The sequence below is a fragment of the Marmota flaviventris genome, chromosome 4, assembly GCF_047511675.1.
Source record: "Marmota flaviventris isolate mMarFla1 chromosome 4, mMarFla1.hap1, whole genome shotgun sequence".
NCBI lineage: Eukaryota > Metazoa > Chordata > Mammalia > Rodentia > Sciuridae > Marmota > Marmota flaviventris.
Window position 1 is genome coordinate 27269708 of NC_092501.1, and position 27426 is coordinate 27297133.

Consider the following 27426-nt stretch of genomic DNA (forward strand, 5'->3'; position numbering starts at 1 on the left):
CATCAGCTGTTAGGAACCCCTAAGAACCTTGAAGTGAAGAGGTTACATACTCAAACATCTTTGTGGGCCAGACAGGCATAAGGTCCAATAATGAGTGGAGACTGTGACTAACTGGAAGGAACATGAACAGAGGGACAGTTGCTACTCAGCTCCAACCAATTATTGTCATATGGGAAATGTGATTCATTATTGCCAGAGAAGTCAGAAATCTCTTCAGATGAAAGTTTTTGACCTTTAGTACTGTTAATTAATTTTAAAAAATCTTCAGAAACATCTATTGGCCAAACAAAAACATGTTTGTGGCTGATTTGGCCAGTGTGGGGAATCCTTTAGCTACTGCTATTGTCTAGTTCTTGAAAAGGCTAAGTGACTTCAGTGGAATCACCCATGAGGATGACATTTATGTTCTATAGAAACAATTACTCATCAATTACTTTGGGTTTAAAAATATACTCAATTTTGCAAAGTTATAAACCCCAAACCCCAGTTCTTAAGTTTTTAAATTTAGCTTCCAAGTCATATTTTTATTTAATATTTGGTCAAAGGTAAACTCTTATAATCACTTAGATGCTATTTTAAGTTTTCATTTATTTGATCAAAACAAACCTTCCCAAATACTTGAATATTTCTATCCCCAATAAATTGTTTATAAATAAGTAAATCTTAAGTTACTTATTTGCATGTGTGTGTGTTCTGCCACTAAGCCAAATCCCAGACTTCTGAAACATTTTGAGACAGGGTCTAAGTTGCCCAGGCTGGCCTCACACTTGCAATACTCTTGCCTCAGCCTTCCAAGTAGTTGGAATTAATAGGCTTGCACTGACTAGCCCCGCCTTAAATTATTTTAAATGTTCTAAAACTCTATTAATAAACTTGGCAAAATTTTAACTTAAGATTCAAGTATAAATACTAAACAATTTTTTGGCATTATAAGGCAAACCTGTTAGTTCTTTTTCATTTATTTTAAAAATTTATTTCTTTTTGTTATATAGTAGACTGCAAACTGTAATTCTAACAAATTCTCTTCCATGTGAAGGACTCAGAATAGTAATTGCATAAATTCCTTAAAGCAGAGTAATGATGTGGGTCTGACAAGCATACCTATTTTTTGTTCTAAGACCTCCATCATTAAAAGATGCCACCAAGGAAAGAATTGATGCCACACCATCTATTTTTGGGTTACCTTCTCAGATGGCTTAAGCTGCAAAACAACCAGAAACACTGGTTGGGCCACTGACAAGATTCAAGAATATCTGTTTATAACCCCATAAAGCCCTATGACAGGGCTTCCATTATGTATCAAGGTCAGCATCTATCTGTACTTTCTCACAGACACTTAGAACCTCTTGACTGTCACATACCTTGACTAGGTAGTACATTCCCTTGGCTCTGAAAAATAATTAAAATGTCTTATCATTGTGATGATCTCTGCTTTTTTTTTCCCCTTTCTACGTGGTCCATTATCCTTACAGGTTTTAAGATGATACCTGGCTGAACACAGCATTTCGCACAGCTTTGAACCGTGGTTACAGTTCCTAAGGTTCTGTTGACAGAACTCTGGTCTCCTCACCCTTACCTTGGTGTCCTGTCCCTGTCTGGCTTTTCCCTCAGGCACTCATAATTCACCTTCTCTCTTAAGACTTCACCTCTCAGAATCATCGTCTGCACTCCACTCCCATGTTGACTAGATGACCACTCTATGCCCACTACCGTGGAGTCCACCCGACTCCCCACCTACACACTTCCCTAGGGCCATTGATCTCACCCTAAAAAAGTGGGGAAGCCTGGTATGTTTCATATTAAGACATGGACAACTGAGTCCTCCCTTTTATGCTGGGTAAAGAAATGCTTCCTAAGGAGAAAAGAACGGAAGAAAGGAAAATAACATTTACTGAGCACTTTAATTGGCACTAGGCACTGAGTTAACTGTTTTACTTGAGTTGTCTCATTCATTCCCAACAGCCACATGAGGAGACCTGTTAAGAAATCCAAGCTCAGAGACATTAAGTAATCTGACAGTCTCACTGTTAGGAATAGGCAAAACCAAGATTCAAACCTAGTCCATGTAGCTTCAAAACTCATTCTCTTGCTCACACTACTGCTTTTCCTTCTTAAATCAAAACCTTACTAGTCAAATACCAGCAGCGTGATAGTGTTTTACCAAGACCATGAGAGGCTTTAATCTGGAAACTGGTAGAAGTTTCTTAACCTCTCTGTAAAAGCTCTACCAAATCCCCACTCCCAATAACAATCCAACAACTGACATTTATATAGTGCTTAGCTTACATAGCATTTTCACATATATAGCCCCACAAAGTCTGGGAGGAAGGTAGTATTATTAACTTTAAAGATGAGGGGACTGAGGCATAGCGAGACCAACACACCTGAAGTCACCCAGCCTGTGCAAAGTACATCTATGTTCCACACTGAGGTTCACTGCACCCAAACCTTATGTTCTTTCCACCCAGTAGTTGTGTCCTGCACAGGCACCCTCCCACTCTGTTCCTTTTGTTCTTCTGGGGACAAGATGGCATTCCAGAGCCTAGATCTCCCTTCATTCCTGTTCAAGATCCTACACTAGCAGAACTGTTCCCAGCCCTGTCCTTCATGGACTTCCAGTCCCTTCCATGTCTTTTTATCTTTTCTGTTTTGCTTCCCCCACCCCAAGTCACTCTTCTGTGATTCTACTTTTAACATTGTATCCTGAGGGTTAGAAAGGCCCTGCTTCTTGCAGTTTCTACTTTTGCACTAACAAAACCTGTTCAGTCTTCACGCTAAACCTGTTTCCCAAATGCCTACACTGATCCAAGGGTTTAAAAACATTCTCACAAACCCTCATAACAATGTTGCAAACTACATGCAACTACCTATCCCTCACAGGAAAGGTGGTGAGACTCAGTGATGTTAACTTAACCTGAAGTAACAGAATTAGGGAGTGTCAAGTGGGGATTCAAAGCCAGGAGTCATCTCCAAACTTAGTTCTTGTTAGTGAATCACAAATCCTTGTGAGAACAATGGCCATGCCAACTATAACCTGGCTGGGGTTTTGCTCAAATAACATGGTCAGAAGTGAAAATTCAAAAATGTGCAAAGGTACCATTCCCAAACCTTTGGTCCTCTGCTTCTAGACTAGCATGGACACCTATGCCAATCCCATCTCCCGCATCTCACACGGTGCATGCTGTATACATCCCAGGGTCTCCTTCCTGCCCTCTACCTGCCACTGCCACCTCACATAAACCTTCAGTACCTCTTTAGGGAACTATTTCCTTACTCTCTCTGATGTCTTTTGTTTTCATTAAATGTGTTTCAGATATTTTTAATATTGTTGAAAAGAAGTTTTATTAGATCATTCCCCAGACAGCAGTGGTGACAGTGTCCTTGCAAGTCATCAGTCAACAAAGGGTAGGGACTGGTACCATGTACAGGCAGGAGTGATGCTCAGGAGCTGATCAGTGTCTCATGGTGTGAGGAGGCAACAGCTTCTCCAGGTGGAAGGGGGGAGTTGCTCAGTTGCCTGCTGCAGCCTGACACTCAGAAGAGCTCAGACCCAACTGCTCCACGCCTAGGGTCCAGGATGCTGTGTACAGCAGTCTGAGTCTGAGTCTGGCTGAGCGGGCTGAAAGGCAACTGACACTTATTTAGGATGGGTTTAGGTACCGAGACTCTTTTGTCTCTAACTCAATGCATGCTTCTCAGGCACATTACTTCCTATTCTTCCTATGCTTATTTCAAAAGGGAAGGAATCACTGGAAATTTGTTTAAATATCACCAAAACCAAGTCTCACAGTAAGTCACATAATAAATGTAACCACAACCACCACCATCACCACCACCACCACCACCACCACAGCTGTTTATTAAGTGCTTGCCAGGCACTGTGCTAAAGCTTTACAGACATTGTTTCGGTTAATCCAACAACCCTGAGGTAGATATTTTCAGTGGCTCCCTACCCCCACCCCCATATATCATTAGAGTTGAGGAAACTGAGGCTCAGAGAGGTTAAGAAAATCAACTGAGGTCAAATTCAGCTAGTAAGTAGCAAAGCTAGTAATCTGAACACATCTGACTCCAAAACCCATGCTTTTAAACACTATGCTAGATTTTTCCCATTGAAAGGAAAAGGGCACATGCTCCTTCTCAAAATATTAGAGCAGATTTTTGGTGGGGAATGGGGAGTGTTTTTAACTCCCTAAATCAGCTCTTGTACTCAATTCTTGGAGGAATGGAGAATAGTCTGGGGATAAGCTAACCACTTGGCCCCTTTCTCCTGTTTCCCACCCTCTAGGGCTGTTCTTATCTGACACCTCCCCATTCTTGATGCCAGACTACTCAATATGCTATTTTCCTTCCAGCAACCACTAAAATACCAAGGTCAGCCAAACTTGGTGACACTGGGCCAAAGACCTGAGAGAATTTAGGAAACATTCACAAAATGCCCCTCATCCCTGAACTGCTGGACCCTAAGGCACACAGATGCATTTAGATGGAAACACAAATTTCCTTTTTTTCCCAGCTTTCCAAGCCCAGCGCTATTCTGGGAATCTCCTGACCAATCTCTCCCACCCTTTAGGTCCATGCCCTAACCCATCCTGGAGGCCTCACTGATCATAAACTGGTGAGCTTATGGCTGACAATTTCTGAGAGAAATGTCCCCCAAAGTGCTCTGCAGGGATTCTATGACCTACAAGGATTAGGCAGAGCTGGCCAAGGACAAGAAGACAGAACTTCAAGTGTGAGACAAGATAAAGGTAAACCAGGATATACAAAAGGAACATCAAGAGGACAGAGCAGACAGAACAAAAAGGGACTAACCAGGGGTAAATCAACAGAGCTACCTGAGGTCAGAAACAGAAGACGGACCCAAGAGGAACAGGAATGACCCCAGAGAGAGGGATCCTAGAGACGATCTATCCAAACACGAAACCAGTGGAGTTTCTGAGGGAAGGACAATTGGGAAAAACGCTTTGGTGAAGGGGCCACTGGAGAGCCTGGGCAGAAAGAAGCTGAGTAGAAACTAGGGGAAAGCTCTGGAAAAGGAAGCTGGAACATTCCTTTAGAACATGCAATCTGAGAAGACACAAAAGGTAAGTGAGCAGGGACAGAGGACAAACAGCTGGAGGTCTCAAAGAAAGGGACATGCATTGAAAGGCAAGAACTTCTCAAACTCCCTCAGTTATAACCAGGCACACCCCACTATCCACCCCATTTATTTACAACTGGTAACTGAGGGTCATTGACAGCAGCCCTTGTTAAATTCTGCACCAGATGTTGAAGGGTAGAAGAGCCACAGGTAAGGAACTTATGGAGGAGATACAGTCTAACTGTTGGCAACTTCACTTTCTGAGAGACCCACTGCCTTCACTTGAGGGAGCCTCTTATCTAAGGAACTTTCTGAGGAACAAATACCACTTGGTGCCAATTACTAATGTCCTTGAAGTTTGAAGGGACAGAGAAGAGAGGTGAGATGAGGTGACATGAAAGGATCTTGTTAGGATTCTCCATACCCTAAAACTGAGCAGTTAACTTCACCACTAGGTCACAGGTTTAAGCCAGGGACTTCAGTGCTCTCCACACAGCCACAGCTGTTTGTGTGCGTTAGGGGGGATCAATGTTGATGGGAGAAGTCTGGGATGAGGTCCCTACCTGGAGAGTCCAGAGCTTCAAGGAACCTAGAAAGCTGTTCTCTCTACCCATCTTCCTCCTCTCTCCACATTGGTGTACAACACATATGGATGAGAACCTTTGCTTCTCTCATGTGGTTTCCTCTCCAACTAAGCAGAAATTCCTGGAGTTTCATAAAGAGCAGGTTTTATTCACACACCCTGACGTGCTGGAATGTGACAAATACTTATCACAGGTGGGGGATCAAGAGTATTGACTACTATAGAAATATCTCCCACAAACAAAAAATTCATTGTTATTCTTTACCCTAAGGCTTCTATGGGACACCCATCTATCTCTATCTCTGTTGGCTCAAACCCAAAGATGTCTGTTTCTGTATCCATCTCAGGCTGAGAAATAGGCCCCTAGTTTGTTAAGAAATACAATCTCTGCCCACTTGTGGTAACACTGAAAGGGTATTTGGCTCAGAAATCTCTGGGGGACAGAGGGAGTGTCTCCCTACACTGGGCTGGCCTACTGGTAAGGATCCTTCCTCTCTCTGTCTTCTAACAGATTCAGATTAATGATCGCTCATTCCTAATTGTCAAATTTCTTTTCCTTCATCCTGTGTCTAATCACCAGTGACAGAAACCATTACGCAAATGAGAGCAGACGACTTCCCCCAACTGTTCGCGTTGGTAAAAACCTTGTAATTTAGAGCTCTGATTTGTAGGGGAAGCTGGTCTCCCCCAGGCATCCTGGGCATCTGCTCAACTGATGCCCAGAACAGCCCTTCCTCCACCCCCGAACTCCAACCCCCCAACAAATATTTGACTTTGCAAAACAGTATTCCCTCTCTACCTATTGGTGTAAAAATGAGAGCTTGCTGCATGGCTGACCTCTAGAGAGGCCCCAGTCCCCACTTTTCCTTGGCATGTGGCTTCCTGTGCTACTGGCTGGGATGGGGGCAACAATGTAGCAGTAATGTTTCATCTGCTAACAAAATTTGAATCTAAATAGTCCTACTCTAGGTGAGTAAAGGGAAGAGCCCCCATGTCTTTCCCGTGGGTAGGGGAGCAGCAGAATATGAATCAAAACTATGGATCATCTAGAATTAGAGCTTCAATTCTATGATGCAGAAGCACACTGGGAAGGGCTATGGAACCTATTCAAGGACATACCGTAACACAATAGAAAAGAGAGCTCATTCCCCCATAGTTGCTCCTAGCATTCCTAACCTGTAATATGGCTTCCCAAGCAGTTTTCCCATGTCTTTAGCTATAGTCTATATAGGGATTTCACCCCAATCTGGATCTTCACCTCCTTGGACTGCACCTGCAAGCAGCCACTAGAAGGTAAGGCCTAGGGGCAGGGCTGTGGCACAAGGGAATAAAGGAAGGTGGAAGAATCAACAATTTGGTGGAAAGGAAGGAGCAAGGGTTTGCAGCCAAACAGACTAGGTTTCAATCTTGATTGCCACCAATAACTTAATCTCTTTGAGCCCATTTCTTCATCTGTAAAGTGACAATACCTACCTTGCAGGATAGTGAGGAACAAAGATCAAAGCACTAGGCACATATTAGGTGTCTAAAAATCAGGGTGGCTATTATAATTTCTCAAGGATCAGGAACAATCCTGCAAAGGTTCTCTCCCTCTTAACCACCTTAGGTCAGACCTGTGTTAGAACAGCATCCTGCGAGGACCAACCAGGTGGCACCTGATGCCCTGCTGCATCTCATCCACCTCTTTGAGGGATGAGCCAGGAATGCAGCAAACCTGTTGAGGAGAATGAAAATAATCTGCTCTTTCCAAGTGCGATTATGGCCAAGTTTATCCTCTGCCTTTCTCTTGCTGCACTCCTCTTTCCCCAGAGAGATGGAGGCATGGAGTTCACTGCAATCACATTTCCCAGCATTGGCTGTATTTGAAAGGGCTATACTTCAGAAGGTACCATGTCTGCACAACCATACTGTATCAGAAAACCCCAGAATGGGGTATTAAAATGAACACCCTCCCCAAAATACACACACAGGTGCGCACATGCACACATATATCTTCTCAGTCCATCAGGGCACTGTAAACTGAGTTTCAGGAGTGAGAGCCACAGCTCAGACACTGGAAGTAAAACCTTTGGCTGAAAAAAATAAAAATAAAAATGGTGGGAGGGAATAAAATCAGAGTCTTCCAATTTCCTCTTCCCTTCCAGAAAGAAAAGGATGTCAAAGATGGAACTGGAAGTAAGTAGACTCTTACTACCACTTTGCCCAATTCCAAGGGCCCCACTCCCACTGAATAGATGTGAATGATGGCTCTTTGACTTGTGTAATACTCTGCTGCCCTGCTGTAAATGCAGCCCTGAGAGGGGTTCCCATGAGTAGTAGAAAATGAAATTCTACTTCCATGCTCTACCAATTATCCTACTGAGGGTATCAGGGAACATTACAGTGGGGTCTGGCAGAGGCGCTGGCTTAAACAGGCAAGGCTACATTTTTTGCCCTTGCCCTGAGGTGAATGACAGGTAGCGAGATAGCTGCCTAAGCTTGACCCCATTTCATCTACTCAGCCAGGAAGCTCAGCAGTAGAGAATATGGCCTGGACAGGGAGGGACATAGGACCCAGAGGCTTTGGCCAGTCAGTCTCAGGTAGGTTGTAGTGAGACCGAACCAACATATGATGGCTAAAATCCGAGTTAAAAAGCTGCAGGCTGTCAGGTAGTACTTCTGGGGGCTCACACTGTATTGTCACACTGGAAAAGGTAAGCTGTAGAGAACCTTAGTAAACAGGGAGGCTGGCCAGTGTGTACACATGCATACCAGTGTGTAAAGAAGTATATGCATGTGTGTGTACACACAGGTGCACACATATACACACAAGCTTGTACCCCTAGAGCCTAGAGAAGCCACAGCTAGAACCCCCGCTGATACCTAGCAGAGGGGCAAGAGCTGGTGCTGAAAGAGAAAAATTGTGTTTATAATTTGGAACGTATACACAATGTTAGTTTCTTATGTTCCAAGGTTCCTTTCTATGTATGGCTTAAGCTTGGTGGTCCCAGCTGGAACCCTATCTAATCCTCTCCCACTGGAAGGCTATTTATATTTAGGCTCTCAAAGGCAAGCCTCCCTTTCAATCTCCCCCTTAGAGTACCAGTAGCCATTCCTACCCAGCCTAGAGCCTGACTGCAAAAACTGGCAGGAGACAGATTGGCCTAAGAGTTGGACTCTGTCCCTACAGCCCAGATGCAGTGCAGGTCCAAGAGCATCTCCTCTCTCAGGCTGAGGCACTGAGGTTACAGGAGATAGGGCTGAGAGCCAGACCCAGAAGAAGAGAACGAGGAACAGAAACATTATGTGTGTGCATGAACACATACACACACATACATACACCCTGAAGTTGACAGACTAACAAACACAGATGTGATGACAACCAGAAGCTGGGACTCCACACACTGAGTGCAGAACTTTAGGGGGTCAGAGAGGGAGAGTGATGGGGCACAAGAGGCAAGGGTGAGAAGTTCCTCCAAATGGGAGTGGAGTGCCAACCACCCTGCCTTGCCCCAAACACCTGCCTCCAGGGCCATGGCAAGAGTCCAGTCCATTAAGTGCAGCGTGCAATACTAGTGCTTGGAGTCTCCTGTCCTCATCAACGAAGCGGTGTGGACGGGATAGCAGTAACCTGGCAGGAGGCCTGGACCCCTGGCAGGCTAATTGTATCGGCCCTTGATCATTGTGTTCAACAAAGGTCCCACCTGTAAAGAGATAGGAGGAGCCAATCAGAATTGTCCTCTAGTCCTAGATATTGAATTAGGAGTTTCTAGAGATATTAAGTGTTCAGCCAAAGAAAGGGACAAAGTTTTTATTCAATCCTGTGAACCCTCTAAACAACCTTCCTAAAGGTCAACCCAATATTGTAGACATGACCCATCTTGGAGAGCCATCTTGCATTACCTTCCCTATCAAAACATCCTGTATCTGTAAGCAGCACCAACAGACAAGAGAAGGTCAAAAGAACTAATAATCTCCAAACACCCAAGAGCAATTCTGCGTATTTCTCCAATGTGCCTAAAGGATGCTGAATGTAGCCAGGCCTGTGACACACACCTGTAATCCCAGCAACTCAAGAGGCTGAGGCAGGAGGATTACAAGTTCAAGGCCAGCCTTAGCAACTTGGTGAGATCCTGTCTCAAAATAAAAATAAAAAGAACAGGGGATATATTTCAGTAATAAAGTGACCCAGGATTCAATGCCCAGTACAAAGAAAACAGCTAAATGCTTCTGTATCTTCAACAAAAGGCCATGTAATTGGGTCTGGTGCCATTTCCCTACTCCACAGGCATCTGTGGATGCCAAGGTTACCCTCAGGAAGGAGGTGAGAGCATTACAAATACAAACCTCCCCCATTTACCCAATAGGCCAGTGGTGTACCTGCGTGGGAAGCAGGTTTCAACACTACCTAGAGCAGCCTTGGCCAGCTGGAAGAGCACACGGAGATGCTTTACTGCACGCTTTCCGTTCCAGAAGAATCCCCTCAGGGGTCCCCAGCTGGCACACAATCCCCATGGGGAACATTACTACTAGCATGGAACAGATTATAATTGATCCGCCAGTCAAGCCCAGCCCTTACCAGAAAACAGGATTTTTAAACACACCCATAACCTCTATGGAGAGAGAGGACATCAGATACTGAGCGGAGTTATGGAGAATGTCACACCAACTCTGACTTACCTCTTGTGGGTTCCCCAAAGCCTCTCCAAGCATCTTTTCAATGTTTCTCATTATGGCAACTTTCTGATGAGCTTTGAGAGGATATTCAATTCTCTTAGGGGTAGGTGCCCCCTACAAAGAAAGCAGCAGCTCAGGAAATGCCTTTAGCAGTAGGCACCAGTGTCACCCACTCCACCCACTCCTATACCATTCTCCCTTCCAAGAAACTAATTCAATCCTCTTCATCTCCCCCAAAGACCTGGAGAATCACCTCCAGGAACAGCCAACAACTCCACAGAAGCTCCCAAACCATTTATTACACCTACCTCACCCCAGCCTCAGTTTCATCTGGGGGAAAAAAAGAAACCATATTCACCTTATACCAGAAGTTCACAGTGATGGTAATTCCCCCATTAAGTAATGACTCTATGTGATGCCACCTGCAAGAAAACAAACAAGCTCCTGTTTACTTTTCAAATGAAGGATAGAAAATTAGATACGAGACCAGTTAAAGGAAACAGCAAAGATGCAATCTTTATGCTCATCCTATAAAACACATGGGCTACAGGCAGTAGTGTTCAGTTTCTAAACACCAAAAAGGCAAGAACAGTTTCTTCAGCCAAAAGCCCTGGGATCTCTTTAGATTTGAGGAATGGTCCTCTTTTCCTGGAGATAGGATTGTCATTTCCCCCATGATCAGTATGCTCACATTTGTATATGCCAATGGTCCTCTAGACCATATAAGAGCAATCCTGCCACAACTTAATAGACATAAATAAATAAAGCTTTCTAGGGAATGAGGAAGTTCCCAAGAGGCACCCATCCCTAGCCACCTCCTCACCAGTACATTGGGATGTAAAGAACATCACCAGGGCCAACCACTGTTTCATAACCAACCACGTTTTGGAAATTGGGGAACCTCTCGTAGTCAGGATTGTCAAAGTCCACCTAAGAGGTTCAAAACAAAAGAAAAAAGAGCAGTCAGTCAACAGTTTCTACAAGTAATCACTATGTACTAGTTACTTTGGTACTTAAAAAAAGTAAAAGATGCCTTTAAAAATGTTTTTAGAATTTATATCTAGCAGAAGATACAATGCACATTAAACTCTCTTTCAGAGAACAACATAAGGCAGCCCATCCTTGAATGTTAAATGATAAAAAATTCTAAGCTTCAGTGCTTCTGAGATCCAAAGACCTGTAAGGAATTAGGACTCATCTATCAAAACTTCAGAAACTTTTCCCCAAAGAACAAATTCTAATCAGCAAAGACTTCATGAAGTAGCAAGGCAACTTTCTCCTCAAAAAGGAGAGGATGTCTGTAGCTGGCCACAAAGGCAAACACAAGCCTCACTTAGGTCCAGGAAACATAGTGACATAGCTCAATTCTAGTCATCCTTCTCTGTATCAAAAAGAAATAGCATATGTGACAAAAACAACAATTAAATCCAATGGAGGTATATGCATTTTATTCCATGAACTTGTAAGCCCATCAGAGTAACCTGAGCCCACCAGCGTCACTGATGGGGTCTGCCTCTGAGAACTAGCTCTGTGGGCTGTTTTTACTTATAAACATCTGAGGACCAGCATAGAAGCCTGAATTATGTGAGCTGTACTATGAAATTATCCTCAGGGCTTATCGGTAAGAAATGATCAACCTGTAAACCAAACCTGGCACTGGGAAGGAGAAAGACATTCCCACCATTTAATTTCAAAGGCATTCCTAGAATCTAGAGTTATACACCCTTCTCAAACCACACAAGCTCACCTGGCTCTGTCTGTCACATGGGTGATGAACAGGATATGGATAGAGGCACTCAAACTGATCCGGAGGGAATAAGATGCATCGCTTATGGCCTTTTATCTGGGCAAAGAAGTTCTGTTGCTCATCATAGTGAGCAGGTGTCACATTTCCTGCAGGACGAAGGACATTTTCTTACCTAGAGTACTGGTTCTAGTGTACAGGCTAAACAGAAAGCTCAGTGCTGGAGAGAAACTCGGCCTACCCTCCCAGTTAAGGGTCCCAATCAAATTTTAGACAGAATCAGGGAAATTACAATGCCAATCTTAGCAAATTAGATGTTACATTTTTATAGATAGTAAATCTAGAAAACATCACAGGTAAGGGTCCACCATCAGCTAGCAAAGTAGATATTTCTAAATGATGGTTGCTGCTATACTGTAAGCAAGATCAAAATGTTACAGTCTGGCAGGGTAAGATACTACGTATACTTGTACCTTCTTGATTATGTCAAGAATTCAAGGGAAATAAAACAGAAACGACTGGTCAACAATGCATGCATTATCTACTCTGAGGAGTTAACCTGTCATTTTAAGTTGTATGAATAGGTTTTTGCTTTGGATAGCTCTTTTGGGACCTAGAGATTCCAAACCTTTGCTCCCACTTCACCATACATGTGGGATGCAACACTTCTCAATGCAACACTGGGGTTTACTGGGGCGGCTGACTCTCACTAGAAGGAAGCTTATCAGATCAGTGAAGAGGTTGTTGTATAATTTAAATTAACACATTACTTAAAATGCATAAATTAGTTCTCCCCTAGTGTTCTATGTCCCACCTACTCATGTATAATTGGATCACATCTGTATCCTTTGCACAGTCCTTGAGTAGAACACACACATCTGCACAGAGTTTAGAAAACACTCCCAGCCCAGCCTGGGTATGCCAAACAGCTGCCTTCTTAGCTAATGAGAGTTCACATGCATCCTCAAAGGAAAGGTGCTCTCTCATCTCTACCTGAGGAATTCACTTCCCTGCATCCTACTGTAGGAAAGGAAAGCAACAGAAAGGTCAGAATCAAGGAAACCAGAAATGGTTCATTCCTGGCAGACCAATTAAGAACTGGTTTCACAAGCTGTACTGCTGGAAACTTTTTATGCCCACTGTAGCAAAGGATTCAAATCTGAATAAAGGACAATGAAGGGAGAAGAGACTTCAGAGCTCAGTAGTGACTGATGAGTAATGACTCTGTTTCCTTGTTCAACAAAATTTATTTACCATTTGTTAAGTATGGGCATGACACTGAGCTAGTATGGAAATAAAAATGAGACAATGATCCTGCCCTGTAAATAGTGTTCTTTCTCCTGAATGGAGTCTAAATGTTTCCCTTTTTATTCAAAATTAAACAAAACAAACATACACCAGAAGAATACACTCATGTATTTGCTTGTATGTGTATATAATTTTCTGGCAAGAAACACAAGTGACTAATAACATGCAGTGCCTCCAAGGAGGGAAACTGGGGCAGCTGAGAGACAAAGGTGGAAGACAGACTTATGGCTATGTTCCTATTTATGCAGGTATAAATATCTACCTAAATGGTTGAATTTATATTGGAAAAATAAATTTTCCCAACTTTTGACTGGAATAAAAATCTTCTGAATATAGACAGGTCCAAAAGAGAGTAGCAGCCTTTCAGAGAGGTCCCTAACGTCTCAATGTATGTACTTACACAGATGAGGAAGGGCAAAGGGAATTTTTTGTTTTTGTTTTTAGAATGCATGAATCTAGTTTAAAATTTATTCTCATTTCATTTTTGTAGCTACAAGATAGTATCATATTCCTTTTGGGGGATGAGGAAGCTGAGGCTTAAAAAAGTTTGGTGACTTGTACAGAGTCATGGAGGCTGGGGCTGAGCGACAGCACACTTGCCTGGCATGTGTGAGGCACTGGGTTCAATTCTCAGCACCATATATAAATAAATACAATAAAGGCCAACTAAAAAAATTAAAAATAATAGTAATAAAAAAAAGAGTGGAGACAGGATTATAAAGCAGGTTTGTGTGATTTTAAGCCATGATGCTTTCTGAAAGATTTCTTACCTTCCATGCCAATGAGCAGCAGGTTAGAGGTCAGCTGCCCCCAGCCACGTTTTCCCTGTTGCTTATTAATCCAGTTCCAGTTAAAACCCAAGAAGTCCATGACGATCTTCCTGCCCACAGTGTCATTGAGTGTTTGCTGCAGATACAACCTACATTCCCCAAGAAGAATATTCCATCAGTGCATGCACACACACACACACACACACCTGGCACGACCTCCTCATATCTGGAAATACAAACCCAAATCCACACCACACCAGCATCTCCCACAGAAAACAGCTATAATCATGTAATTTTAACCAACATGAGCTGGGTACAGTGGTGCACGCATACAATCTCAGTTACCTAAGAAGCCAAGGCAGGAGGATCACAAGTTCAAAGTCAATCTGAGCAATTTAAGGAGAACTTGTCTCAAAATAAAAAATAAAAAGGGTTGGGGATGTAGCTAGTGGTAGAGTACCCCTTGGTTTTGGTTCGATCCCCAGTACCAGAAAACAAACAAAGTCTCATTACGTTGCCCAGAACAGTCTTGAACTTGTGGGCTTAAGTAATCCTCTTGCTTCAGCCTCCCAAGTATCTGAGACTAGAGGTATATGCTACCATACCCATCTCAGAAGTGAATTCTAATTTAACTTCTCTGAGCTCTGTTCAACATCAACTTTTAAAAAAAATTCTTAATCTTCTGTGTCACAGCATAAATCCTTTAAAAATCCTAGGTTCTCCACAATGATGTAATCACACACAGAATTTTCACACAATTTCAATTGCCTGGAAGTATTTCCACAAAGGCTAGAATGATGAATCTGCTTTGCTCTAGAGACTCACTCTCAAGGCCTGAAACATCTTCTTTGGCCTGTGATAGCTATGTGGTAAACTATCACTGTTCGTCAAAAGCTGGTCCCACCCTGTGGAGAAGTTATTCTTCCATACCTGCTCAAAGCCAGGCATGCTTATTTCACTTGCTTTGGCCAGTGACACATTCAGAGAAGGGACTTATGTTGCTTCCAACCAGAATTTTAAAAAACAGTCTACACTACTCCACATGTGTTTCTGTCACAGCAACTACAAAATTCCAGGTAGTAGCTACTGGGGCTATTTGGGTCCCAGAGTGAATAAGATAATGTAAGAACAAAATGATGTGATCCATGATGAACATAGTAGGAGTAAGAAACTGTTGTTGCATTTCCTTGAGATCTGGCTTGAAACTAGTTTATCTTAACTGATCCAACAGTTATCTGTAACAGCATTCAACAGTTGAAGTACAGAGGACACCTCACTGGGTGCATGCCCCAGGTTCCTAACATACCTGAGGAAAGTCACAAATTACTTAAGGGATATAAAAATGTATGCACATTTGATCAAGTTCCATAAGAAACATTAATAAGAGAGAAAATTTGGAGAGACAAGCAGCTCTGTCCTGGTCCTAAGAATGGCAAGCCCCTCAAGGGCTCAAAGACCTCTCACTGCCTAATATCATAATAGTTACGGCAATATTAATTAGAAATCTTAGTAAGTTGGAAACACTAGCTACATGGAACCATCAAGACTCAAACACAACCTCAGGGTTCTCCCTAAAGATTATCATGTACATATTTACACAAAAAAATTTACAAGTAACTTTTTTTGGGGAGTCAGGGACACTCCCCAAACATAATCCTAAACAATATTCCTATTATACTTAAACAACCTGAATGGTTAGATAGTGAAGTTAGTTGGTGTTAAAGTCAACTGATAAGGCAAAACCTTATGGTCATTCATCATGAAGTCTCAATGACTGTAACTGCCCAGAAGCAACCTTACAGAATGCGAATGAAGGCCATCTGGGACCTATAGAAGATGCTATCCTTTTAAGCTAGAATAAAGGCAGAAGAGAAGAATCATTCTCCTGGATGTTTCTTGTGTTTGCTATCTATCACTGATAACTGTGGAACAGCAAGTCTCCCTACCACTCTAATTTTCTGTAAACGAAGTTTCCCAATACCCATTTAAACCAGAATCACAACAAACTATACAACTTTTCATCATGAACTGTCCCCAGTCAGCACAATACTTTAGGACAAAGGCTGCAAACTGGCTATCTAAGAGCTAAATCCAATGATAGACATTTTTGTTTGGCCCCTGCAGCTTTTGGTTAAAAAAAAAAAAAAAAAGTGAGACTACTGCCTACATTTAAAAGTCAAAAAATTTTAAGCAAATAAAAAATCCTCATTTTGAACCTCTTCGGAAAAATCAGAATATCTAGTAATCTGCAACTGCCCTCCCAAATGGAAACAAGCAAAGTAATAACTTCTCACTTGAACAGTGTGTGTGTGTGTGTGTATGTATATATACAAATATATACATACACACACACACACACATATATATATATACACACACACATATATGATGACTTCAGCTTTATTAGTTTCCATCCAGAAACTTCACTCATTTCATTCAGCTGCCTGACTCTTCTAGACAACTGTGGCTCTCGCTGTTTGAAGAAGATGAGAAACTATTATAAAGATTCACAGCTTAAGTCTAATCATTTTTTCAACCCTCAAGCTAAAAAACCAGCTGGTTGTAGTTCCAAGAACAACTAAACCCCCCACAGGACAGAATAGTCAAATATTCACTTGTCAGATATACAGATATGGAAGATACCAATCTCCACTCCCCCAACTCTACCACATCTTCAAACAAGTTCAGAAAAGAAAAACGGATGCCTCAAATCCAGTGAAAAACCAAGATCTGGGAACTTACCTCTCGTCCCCACCTTGCTGCTGTATATCCTGCAGTTTCTCAACAAATTCATGAAATTTCATTTCCTCCCTGTTGGACCTCGGTTTAAAGTTCTGGAAATTAGCCATCTTCTTCTCATCATAGTACAAGAACTTGTGGGTGCTGGCACTGTACACGGAAAAGTCCCCGTTGCCAATATTCTCTTGTAGGTATTCAAGATCCCATTTCAGAGCAGGATACACAAGATTTGTGTCAGTCAGCACTACAGGTTCCTAAGTGAAAACATTGGATGAAAAGAAAGTAAAGAAATCCCAAGGTGCTAGAGAGCTCTCCTCCCACGATTCCAACTACTTCCCAGCTTCATAACAATCTCTCCCGTTAAGGAGTACGAACTCCTTAAATCCATTTTTCCTCTCCATCTCCCTTTAAGTCCTAATCCACGGACCGGCCAGTCCCCACCTCTCTCACCATTCGCCCCTGACCTCTCCTCCCAACTTGGTCTCTTCCCCCTCCCACTTTAGACGCGGCCCCGCCCCCCACCTCATTTTCGATGAGCTCCTCGGCCCGGGGGTCGCTCTGACTCAGACGCGGGATGGGCCGGGTCGGGAAGCTATAAGTGCGCAACTGCGATTCATCCCAGGCTGGGCCCAGGGCTTCAGCCTCTTCCTGGGGCTCTCCAGAGCCCGAAGCTGCAGCCTCAGCTGCTGTTGCCGCCATCTCTGCCGCTAGGGACTGCCCCACCGGAAGCGGAAGCCCCGCCTATTCCGGACGAAAACCACAACGGAAACCATAGAGACGAACTGCAAGAGAGAGCTGTCCAAATACATTCAGGAGGCGGCGCGGAGGCCTGGGGGAGCTCCTCCTAAAGGTAACCTATAGATCTGCATCCTAGGCTCCACTCCTGGAAAACTAGGGCTAGGCCTCAGTCCCACGGAATAGGGGTGGTCACCCAGTAAACTAATCCACAAAATATTGTTACCTCTGTGTTCCCAGACCTACATAAGAGACAAAGAAAGAGGAAAGTTTAAGCTTTAATCTTTACACGCATAGATGGGGAGAGAAGCACACTTGACCCACCTAAAGATGTCAGAAGGAAGAGCAAATTGCTATGTTGATAGATGTTAGGCAAAGGCTGCTTGAAGGTTGAGGCAAAGTTGAATTCCTTTAAAATCAAGGGAAGAGCTGGGTGTGGTGGTGTGCTCCTGTAGTCCAGCTACTCCAGAGGTTGATACAGAACCTCTTGAGCCCAGGGCAAGCCTGGGCAACATAGTGAGATCCCATCTTTTTAAAAAAATAAATAAAATAAAACCAAGGTATCATTAGATTTTTCTGTCTATGCCACCATCTCTCCTGCTTGAATAAATTCTTGCCATGGGAACAGTGTTACTATTAGTGGCCAACCATGGGCCTCTCCCATTTCCAAACAATCTATATTGGTTATAAAAGGTCTTATCAATTACTCTTGCTTACTTAGTTCTTATGGCTGACTGTGGAAGGCCAGATTCTAAGAGGGATCCCAAGATTTACACCCCGTGTAATCTTTCCCCTTAAAGGAAAGCAGGACTTGGGAATATGATAGGGTAATACTCTAATAATTAGATAACATTATATGGCAAAGATGTAATTAAAGTCCCTAATCGGTTAATTTCTGAGCTAATCAAATGGGAAATTTAGCCTGGGTAGGCCTGAATTTATCACTCAAGCCCTTTAAATCTGGGCCTAGGGCTGAGGATGTAGCTCGGGGGTACAGCACTTGCCTAGTATGTGCAAGGCCCGGGTTCGATCCCCAACATCACCCCCCCAAAAGAAATCTGTGTCTAGAGGTCAGAGACAGAAGAAGGTCAGAGAGATTTGACACCATGTATATCCTCTCTATTTACTTTAAAGGAGCAAACAGTTATATGGCAGAGAATGCTAGGTGGTCTCTGGGAGCTGATACTCTTTTTTTGGTTGACAGCCAGCAAGTAAATGGAGAACTTAATCCTACAAATGCAAATAACTAAATTCTGCCATTAAATATTGAGCATAGAGAAGGACACAAAGCCACAAACGACCCAGCCAACATCTTGATTTCAACCTGGTGGGACCCTGAGCTAAGGACCTAGCTAACTAGTACCTGACTTAAAAAAAAAAAAAAGGAAAAGAAAAGAAAGAAAGAATAAACTGGTATTGTTTCAGCTACTAACTTTATAGTTTCTTTTAAGCACCTAAAATAAATTTTAACTTTTTATGAAGCAAGAGAAACTAACACACTAGCTTAAAACTATGTAATTATGCTATTTACTAACTATAATATACCCAGCTGGAGTTATCTCCAGTTTGGGACTGGGGATGGAAATCAGGCTTTAGTTTTATCTGCATTTTCACAAGAATATATTAATTTATAACATTGGGAATTAAAAATAAACCACTGCTATGGAAATCAGTATAGAGGCTCCTCAAAAGACTAGGCATGGACCACCATATGAACCAGCTATACTACTTCTTCGTATTTACTCTAAAGAATTAAAGGCATCTTACTACAGTGACACATGCATACACACTGAGAATTGTGCAGCACAATTCACAACAGCCAAACTATGGAACCATCGACATATGAAAGAATTAAGAAAATGTGGTATATATATATACACAATGGAGTTTTATTCGAGCATAAAGAAAAAATGAAATGATGGCATTTGCAGGAAAATGGATGGAACTAGAGACCATCATATTAAGTGAAATAAGTCAAAATCAAAAGGCTAAGGTACTATGTTTTCTCTCATATATGGAAACTGGAGAAGAAAAAGGAAAATAAAGGTGGGGTGAATCTCCTAAACATCTAAAGGAGACCAGTAAAGGAAAGGGACCAAGAGGTGAAAGCCAGGGAGGCAGGAGGAAAATGCTGGGAAGTGATATTGGCCAAGTTATATTGTTATATGCATGTACAAATATGTAACAACAAAACCCATCAATATGTACAATTATAATGCACCAATAAAAATGAGGAAATAAAATAAATAAATGAAACCTAGAAGATTCAAATTACTAATATCAGGAATGAAAGAAGTGATATTACCAACTTTACAAAAATAAAAAGGCATATAGAAGGAAATAGTAGGAACAAGTATGTACCAAAAAATTAAAGAACCTAGATGAAATAGAAAAATTCCCAGAAAATTACAAACTACCACAACTGACTCAAGAAAAAAAAAAATAGAAAAATCTGAATAGACCTATAATGAGATTGAATTAGAAGTCAAAACATATCCCACAAAGAAAAGCCCAGGCCCAGATTGATCATTGATGAATTGTACCAAACATTTAAAAAAGAATTAATACCAATCCTTCACAAAGTCTTCCAAAAAAAAAAAAAAACCAGAGGAATTTGGTACATTGATGAATTGTACCAAATATTTAAAAAAGAATTAATATCAGTGCTTCACAAAGTCTTCCAATTCATTCTCTGAGGCCAGCATTACCTGGATATAAAAATGAGACAAAAACTTTCCATGAAAATAATAGACTTTATAAATATATTCTTTATAAACATATGCAAAAATCTTCAACAATATACTAACAACTAAATCTAGCACCATATATAAAGTGCTACATACCATGACCAAGAGAATTTATTTCAGGAGCACAAGGTTGATTCAACATCTGAAAGTCAATCAAATGTAACATATTAATAGGAGAAAACTACCACATGATCATCTCAATATACACAGAAGTAGCTTTTGACAAACTTCAATACCCTTTCATGATACAAATAGGGTTCCAAAGGATACCATTGAGAGAGTAAAAAGAAGCCAAATGACTTCGGAGGCTGGGGCAGGAGGATTGCAAGTTCAAGGCCAACCTCAGCAACTTAGTGAGACCTAAGCAACTTAGTGAGACCTTGTCTCAAAATTAAAAAAAGGGCTGGGGAAGCTTGGCATGGTGGTACACCACCTGTAATCCCAGCGGCTTGGGAGGCTGAGGCAGGAGGATCAAAGCCAGCCTCAGCAAAAGTGAGGCACTAAGCAACTCAATGAGACCGTGTATCTAAATAAAATACAAAATAGGAGTGGGGATGTAGCGTAGTGGTTGGGTGCTCCTAAGTTCAATCCCCAGTACCTCCCCCCCAAAAAAAAGGAAAAAGAGGGGGGCTGGGGATGTGGCTCAGTGATAAAGTGCCCCTGGGTCCAATCCGCAGTACCAAAAGAAAGAAAGAGAACGAAAAAAAGAAAAAAGATAATCCACAGAATGGGAGAAAATATATTTATAAATCACATACATGATGAGGGCTGGGATGTGACTCAGTGGTAAATCACCCCTCTGGGTTCAATTCCCAGTACCCCCAACCACTGCAAGAGAGAGAGAGAGAGAGAGAGAGAGAGAGAGAGAGAGAGAGAGAGAATGAGAATGAGAATCTGGGAGTTTTTCAAAAGATTAAATATAAAGTCACCCTATGACCCAGCAATTTTCCTAGGTATATATTCAGAATTGAAAGCATATGTCCACACATGCATGTGCTGTACAAAAAAAAATTGTACAAAAATGTCCCTAGCAGCACTGTTCATAATAGCGAAAAAAGTGGGAACAACCCAAATGATGTGTTAACTGATAAGTGTATAAATAAAATGTTGTAGATCCATATAACAGTATATCAGGCATCCATAAAAAGGAATGGAAGTGCTGAAATGTACTATAACATGGACAAACTTTGAAAACATTTTGCTAAGTGAAAGAAGACAGAAACAAAAAAAACACATATCACATGATTACATTTATATAAAATATCCAGTTAGACAAATCCACAGAGACAGAAAGTAGATTGGTGATTGCAAGTGAGTAGAAAAGGGGTAATGTGCTAATAAGAGTTGTGAGGTTTCTTTTTGGGGTGATGAAAATAGTTTGTTTAGAATTAGTAGTGATAGTTGTAGAACTTTGTAAGTATACTAAAAATCACTTTATTGTACACTTAGGGAATTATATGATATGTAAATAATATCTTAATAAAAATAAGTAGATCAACTCTGTTTCTCAATCCAAATAAAATCAGGTCTTGCTAATGGATAAAAACAGATGTTATCCAATTCTGTTGTTGCCTAACTAGTGCTGCTCATTTACAGGAGGGCAAGTTGCTGTACTGTAGTCCTTACCAATAAGTATATACTGAAAAGTACATATCTGTTATTATTGCTTTATATATATTTGAGAGTGACTACAATAATGAATTCTGCTCCAAAACAGTGATCACCTTAAAAGCTGCTGGAAATAGAGGCATATTTATAAGATGTAAATTATTCAAATACCACATGTGTAAATAAGATGAAAACATAGTCATATGCAAACATGTCTCCCAATCTTATTGAGTTAAGAGCTTGTAAATTGTGGTCCAGTTTGAAATCTATTTATTCAGGTCCTAACAAATTGGAGGCTTTGCACCATCTCCAGAGAGCTGACTCTGGTGACTGGTTTAGTTTTACATTTGTTGCACTGGAGGGTGACTGGGACATTCAGGTGTAAACACTGATTGAAACTGAGGATCCAATAAAACGCTGATTTGTTAATTGAATAAAGCATCTAAAGGAAGTCGATCGACCAATTAGAACAAAACAAGAGCAAACAAAACTAAGAGCTGAATTTGAAGAATGGTCACTTTGGGTATGAAAAGAAAAAGTACCAGTGAAGGAGAGGAAAAAGGCAAGCAGCCTGAGAAGAGAAAGGTTCATTTTACGAAGTGACCTGCCTTTTTCTTCCTACCGTTACCCTTGCTGACCTCTATACAACCTCTCACCTTCCTACAGGACTCCCAGTTCCAAGTTTAAGCTCCGCCCCATTCATCCTAGAAGATTTGCCTTCACGCCAGGATTCCCGAGTCGCCTTTGGCCGGACTCTGCCGCCGTGACTGGCCTTTGCGCATGCGCGGGGAGAAGTGCGGAAGGTGAAGATGGCGGCGGCCGGAGCTGGGGCCCTGGGAGTTCGATGGCTGAGAAGGGCTGTCGGGAACGTGGTGCCGCTAGGGGCACGGACAGGTCCGCGAGAACTGGCGAGGCCTCAGTGTGGGAAGGGGATGCCTGAAGTTTGGTGTGAGGGAAGGGAGGTAGTGGATATCTCGCGGCTTCTGTGCCCTAGCAGGGGTTGGAGGTGATGGAGGGTCGCGCTGATCCCGTGAAGTCCCAGCCAGGCTTCGGCCTCTGCAGCTTTGAGCCTTTCGGGCTGCTGGCGAATGGGGTTGGTCTGACCTGTGCTCTTCTGTGCTTCAGCCTCCCACATTACCAAGGACATGCTTCCGGGGCCCTATCCTAAGACCCCAGAAGAACGGGCAGCCGCCGCCAAGAAGTACAATATGCGTGTGGAAGACTACGAGCCTTACCCGGATGATGGCATGGGGTGAGGTAGAGAGGGTCATCTCGTACCTGGGTAGTAATGGGAGAAGACATGATGGGTGGTTCTACTCTGACCCTTTCTCCCGAACCCTCTTGTGTCATTGGTGTGGGTGCTTTTCTTCGTGGTGAGAGTGGGTGGGTGAGCAGCTGCAGCCTAGAGGACCTCAATTTTCTCCTTGGCTCGGGCTGTTTCCTCAAATGAGGAAGCTGAGATTTTAATGGCTCCCTGGAGGACTCCCGAATAGCAGGAACCTTCCTTGGCTCCTTCCACAGCCCTGGGTTTCATTTAGATTGAGCATCTGCTGGACTCAGGTGCTGTCATCCAGGCACGTGACCAGGCTGGAGCTGGACTCCTGTCATGAGAACCTTATTTGTAGATGGAGTACTCTATATTTGTGTGTACATCTCTCTTTAGGGCTGTGGAAATGGCCAACCTCCTTTCTCCAGTTGATGTTACCTCTCCATACCCCTATTTCCACATACCATCCTTGTGGTTAATTACCTTTAGTGATTACCCTCATCTTCACTTTCTTCCTAGCATCATTCTTTCAATCTTGATTTCAGCATCTCCTATCCTTATTTTTCAGTTATTATCTGTGACACACGTCTAGTTTTCATCATTTCCCATGTTTTAATGGTATTTTAGACAGGAACAGCCTTGGTAGCAATCTTTATAAGGTGAACCTGCGTTTGTTGGGGGGGGTGACCCAGCTAAGCAAGATGTCCCATGAGGTGTTTGAGGCATGGAGAGGTATACTAACTTGTGGTTGAGAAACAGGGCCTATGAAAAGAATGCTTTTCCAATCTTTTTAATTTTTTTCCAGTTGGCTGGGTGACTCTGGGTTCGGACCATAAAATTTAGTTTCATTTTTTTAATCTGATAAGGGAATCAGATAATCAATAAAATTGGTAGCTAAGTTCCCTTTTAGCTGTAACATTATAGAATTGTGTGACCTTTCTTTTTGAAAGAATTTAAGGAAACTTTATATGTTACAATGTTTAGTTTGATGTGACCATTTAATTACAGTCTATAGTCTTATTTGATTGGTTCTGTGCTTGTGACTAGAACTTGAAATCTTGATTTGGGAGGCAGTTCATCTTTCCTTAGGTGAAGAAGTTCTATCGGTCACTTGGTTTTTCATCTCAAAGATGGGAGACTGAATTGTCTGAGACTGCTCATAGCCCCTTCCATAATTTCTTGCTATCTTTTAGGTATGGTGACTACCCGAAGCTCCCTGATCGCTCACAGCATGAGAGGGATCCATGGTATGAATGGGACCACACAGACCTAAGGTTGAACTGGGGTGAACCGGTGAGAAAATTATAGCCCATTTAACTTTTTTCTCCTCCCTGTATCTTCTTGGGGATTCTCCCTTTAGCTCAAGTGGCACTTCTCTGTCCAGTTAATACTAAGCTTTTCTGCTCAAAGAAATAAGGTCCAGTGATCTGAGACCTGAGGTTCCACATGTGTCAGGCACATGGAGCAGGACTTCTGGAAACAATTAAAGCTCTGTACTGTGAAAGTTGTGCATGATTGAGCTGTCTCTGGTGAACAGAACCTAGACTGGGGCCAGCATCTACTCTTGTGGGCCTTTGTGTCTCAGAATATTGTCCCATGGCAGTAGAATGCTTCTGTCAAGCTTTGTATGAGGCTGTGTTCACTCTGGACTGCCTGCCTTTGCAGGAAGAGTAGTTTATGATGGTTATTGCCTTTCTGCCTTAGATACACTGGGACCTAGACATGTATATCAGGAACCGTGTGGATACATCCCCCACACCTGTTTCTTGGAATACCATGTGTAAGCACCTTTTCGGCTTCGTGGCCTTCATGATTTTCATGTTCTGGGTGGGGGAGAAATATCCCACCTACCAGCCTGTGGTGAGTATTCTCCCGCCCCTCCCCGTGGTATTTGAGAAGTGCTTCCCTTGGCATACCTGCTTAGCCCCCTTTCCTGAGGGAGTGAAGTCTGGAGTAGGGAACCAGCCATTACCAAGCTTAGCTTCCTGGAGTCTTAAGAGACAGGAAGATAGGTCCTTACCCATTGGTCTGGCACCAGAGCATTGCTCTACCCAAACTTCTCAGTCCAGTCCAAGTTAGAAGACTCATGTTAGGAGTAGGGAAGAATGAAAATGTTGAAGTCAGCTAGTTTTCAGAGTTGCTACTTGAGGATTAAACCAATTATATTTTAGTGAGTGATCTTTTAAGGTAGAGTCAAGGAATCTAGAACTGAAATCTTATGCTTTGTTAGAGATGTGAAAGGTACTTCCTTTACAGTATTGGAAGCAAATAAGGGTCCACTGCAAGCATATACAGTTATATTTTGGTCAGTGTAAAGGACAAAGAAAATCAACTTTCTAGTTTTAAGGAAGTTTAAGAAAATTTAGTTAAATGACTTGAACAACTTTGAAGAGATGTGGGAGTTTGGCATTGTGTACATATTTATGTGTATAGTGAATGTGTGCAAAGTGGAATGACCTGCTGTGAGAATGTATGGTTAACTTTATTTTTTATCCTAATCAGTTTTACATGACAGCAGAATGCTTTTTGATTCATTATACACAAATGGGGCACAAGTTTTCACTTCTCTGGTTGTACACAAAGTAGAGTCACATATGGTTAACTTTAAATGCCAAAGGCGGGGTAAGGATGGGGGGACTTGGGTGGTGGGAGAAGTTGGAGAAAACATTTGGGGCAAGAGAAGACAAAGAGGGAGAAGGAGTGTGAGAGAGCCGAAGTAGAATAGGTATAGGCATATAAAATAGTTCCTAGATAATTAGCTGCATTGATTTCCTAGAGAGCTGCTAAAAATTCAGATTTCTGGGTCCCACTTCTTAGAGATCTTAATTCAGTAGCTCCACAGTAGTGTTCTAGGATCAATATTTTCAACAATCTCCAGGTAATTCTGATGAAAATCTAGACTTGGAAATCTCTGGGATGTCGTGAGGTGAGATGATTGGTTAGGTTGGCAGTTTTTATTGTGTGGCTAAAGGATCTGGACTTCATGAAGTAGGGATGTATTAATCCATTAAATATTTGGGCAGCCCCTACTATGTATGACCATGCTGGGGATTGGGGTTGCAGTAATGACTTGGTCTGCCTTGAGTAGCAGGGAGCCATTTTTGGTTTTTGAATAGAAAAGTGCATGATGAAAGCTGGATTCTTAGGAAGATTAATCTGGGAATAGTCTCTAGCATGGATTGGAAGGAGAGGGACTGAAGGCAGGAGGCTGTTTTGTTTGCAGTTGGCTGCCCAGTGCTACCTCTGCAGAAATAATGTCCTGAAGGTAGCTGCTGTATTTGTGCGCACTGACACGAGCCTTTCTGCCAAGCCCCAGGGGCTCCTTGCTAGAGAGTGCACATAGGGCTGGGGTGAGCACTAACTTCACTTCAGGAGAGCAAGAAACAGTGTGGCTCTTCCATTTTTCAGTTCTGTAAGCACATCACCCTTTTCTCCTCCCCTTGAGCTGTGTTCTCTGACAGCTGTTTGTTGGTAAAGCCAGCAGCCCCTAAAGCACGTCCCAGCCATGTCTCCTCTGTGCTTTCCCCCACTGCTGATTCTGCACGCCTCATTTGCTAGGCCACTTTAGTGGTGGAACCATTAGAGGCTGAGTGACTTAAAGGAGATTGAGTCTGTCTCGACCCCGAGAGAGAGTGGGATGGATGGATGCATTGTCTCATTTAGAAAGCTTTGACTCTGACTCTTTCTCGCTCCCTCCCTTCCCCATCCTGCTCCCTTTCTTCCCCTCTCTCTCTCACAGTGTAGGCATCACTTCTCTTAAAATTTAGGCTTTCTCTCTGCCTTGGGCTGAGCAGGGAAGAGGAGTGCTGCTCTCCTACCATTCCCAGTCCAGCTGGATCTGAACAGAGGCTAATGTATATCCATTTACCATGCATATTTGTTAACTCGGAGTAGGGATAGCCAGGTATGTATGTATATTATTGCTTACCTGTGTTTTTTCCTTAGGGGCCGAAGCAGTATCCTTATAATAATCTGTACCTGGAACGAGGAGGTGATCCCACCAAAGAACCTGAGCCAGTGGTTCACTATGAGATCTGAGCAGGCACCATGGGCTTTTGTGCTCTCTAACCAGAACTCCCTCATTTCTAGAGATTTAACCTTAATGAAATCCCTAATAAAACTCAGTGCTGTGGTATCTGTGCCTCATTTCCCCTGGAATAGTCACTGCAGTGAAGAACTTCATCCT

General features: G+C 42.4%; 2 protein-coding genes across 3 annotated transcripts; one reads left to right on the forward strand and one right to left on the reverse strand.

Annotated features, from left to right (window-relative positions):
• Positions 1–1869: 1869 nt before the first annotated feature.
• On the reverse strand, positions 1870–22716 carry Hif1an (hypoxia inducible factor 1 subunit alpha inhibitor). Its single transcript, XM_071610997.1, has 11 exons — positions 22630–22716; positions 20462–20507; positions 17406–17678; positions 16887–17137; positions 14145–14293; positions 12070–12215; positions 11146–11252; positions 10681–10744; positions 10326–10436; positions 9170–9349; positions 1870–3619 (listed from the first exon to the last, which is right to left on the reverse strand). The coding sequence occupies exons 3-10, from the start codon at positions 17580–17582 to the stop codon at positions 9305–9307; spliced, it is 1050 nt and encodes a 349-aa protein (XP_071467098.1). The 5' UTR covers positions 17583–17678; positions 20462–20507; positions 22630–22716; the 3' UTR covers positions 1870–3619; positions 9170–9304.
• Positions 17653–27375, forward strand: Ndufb8 (NADH:ubiquinone oxidoreductase subunit B8). Of its 2 annotated transcripts, none has more exons than XM_027930148.2 (6): positions 17653–17733; positions 22640–22867; positions 23099–23225; positions 24434–24533; positions 24945–25100; positions 27186–27375. In XM_027930148.2, exons 2-6 carry the CDS (start codon positions 22783–22785, stop codon positions 27276–27278), a joined length of 561 nt encoding a protein of 186 aa, XP_027785949.2. In that variant the 5' UTR covers positions 17653–17733; positions 22640–22782; the 3' UTR covers positions 27279–27375. The 2 variants fall into 2 exon arrangements, with proteins under 2 accessions (XP_027785949.2, XP_071467099.1); XM_071610998.1 differs by having other exon boundaries at positions 22640–22776.
• The last annotated feature ends 51 nt before the right edge of the window (positions 27376–27426 follow it).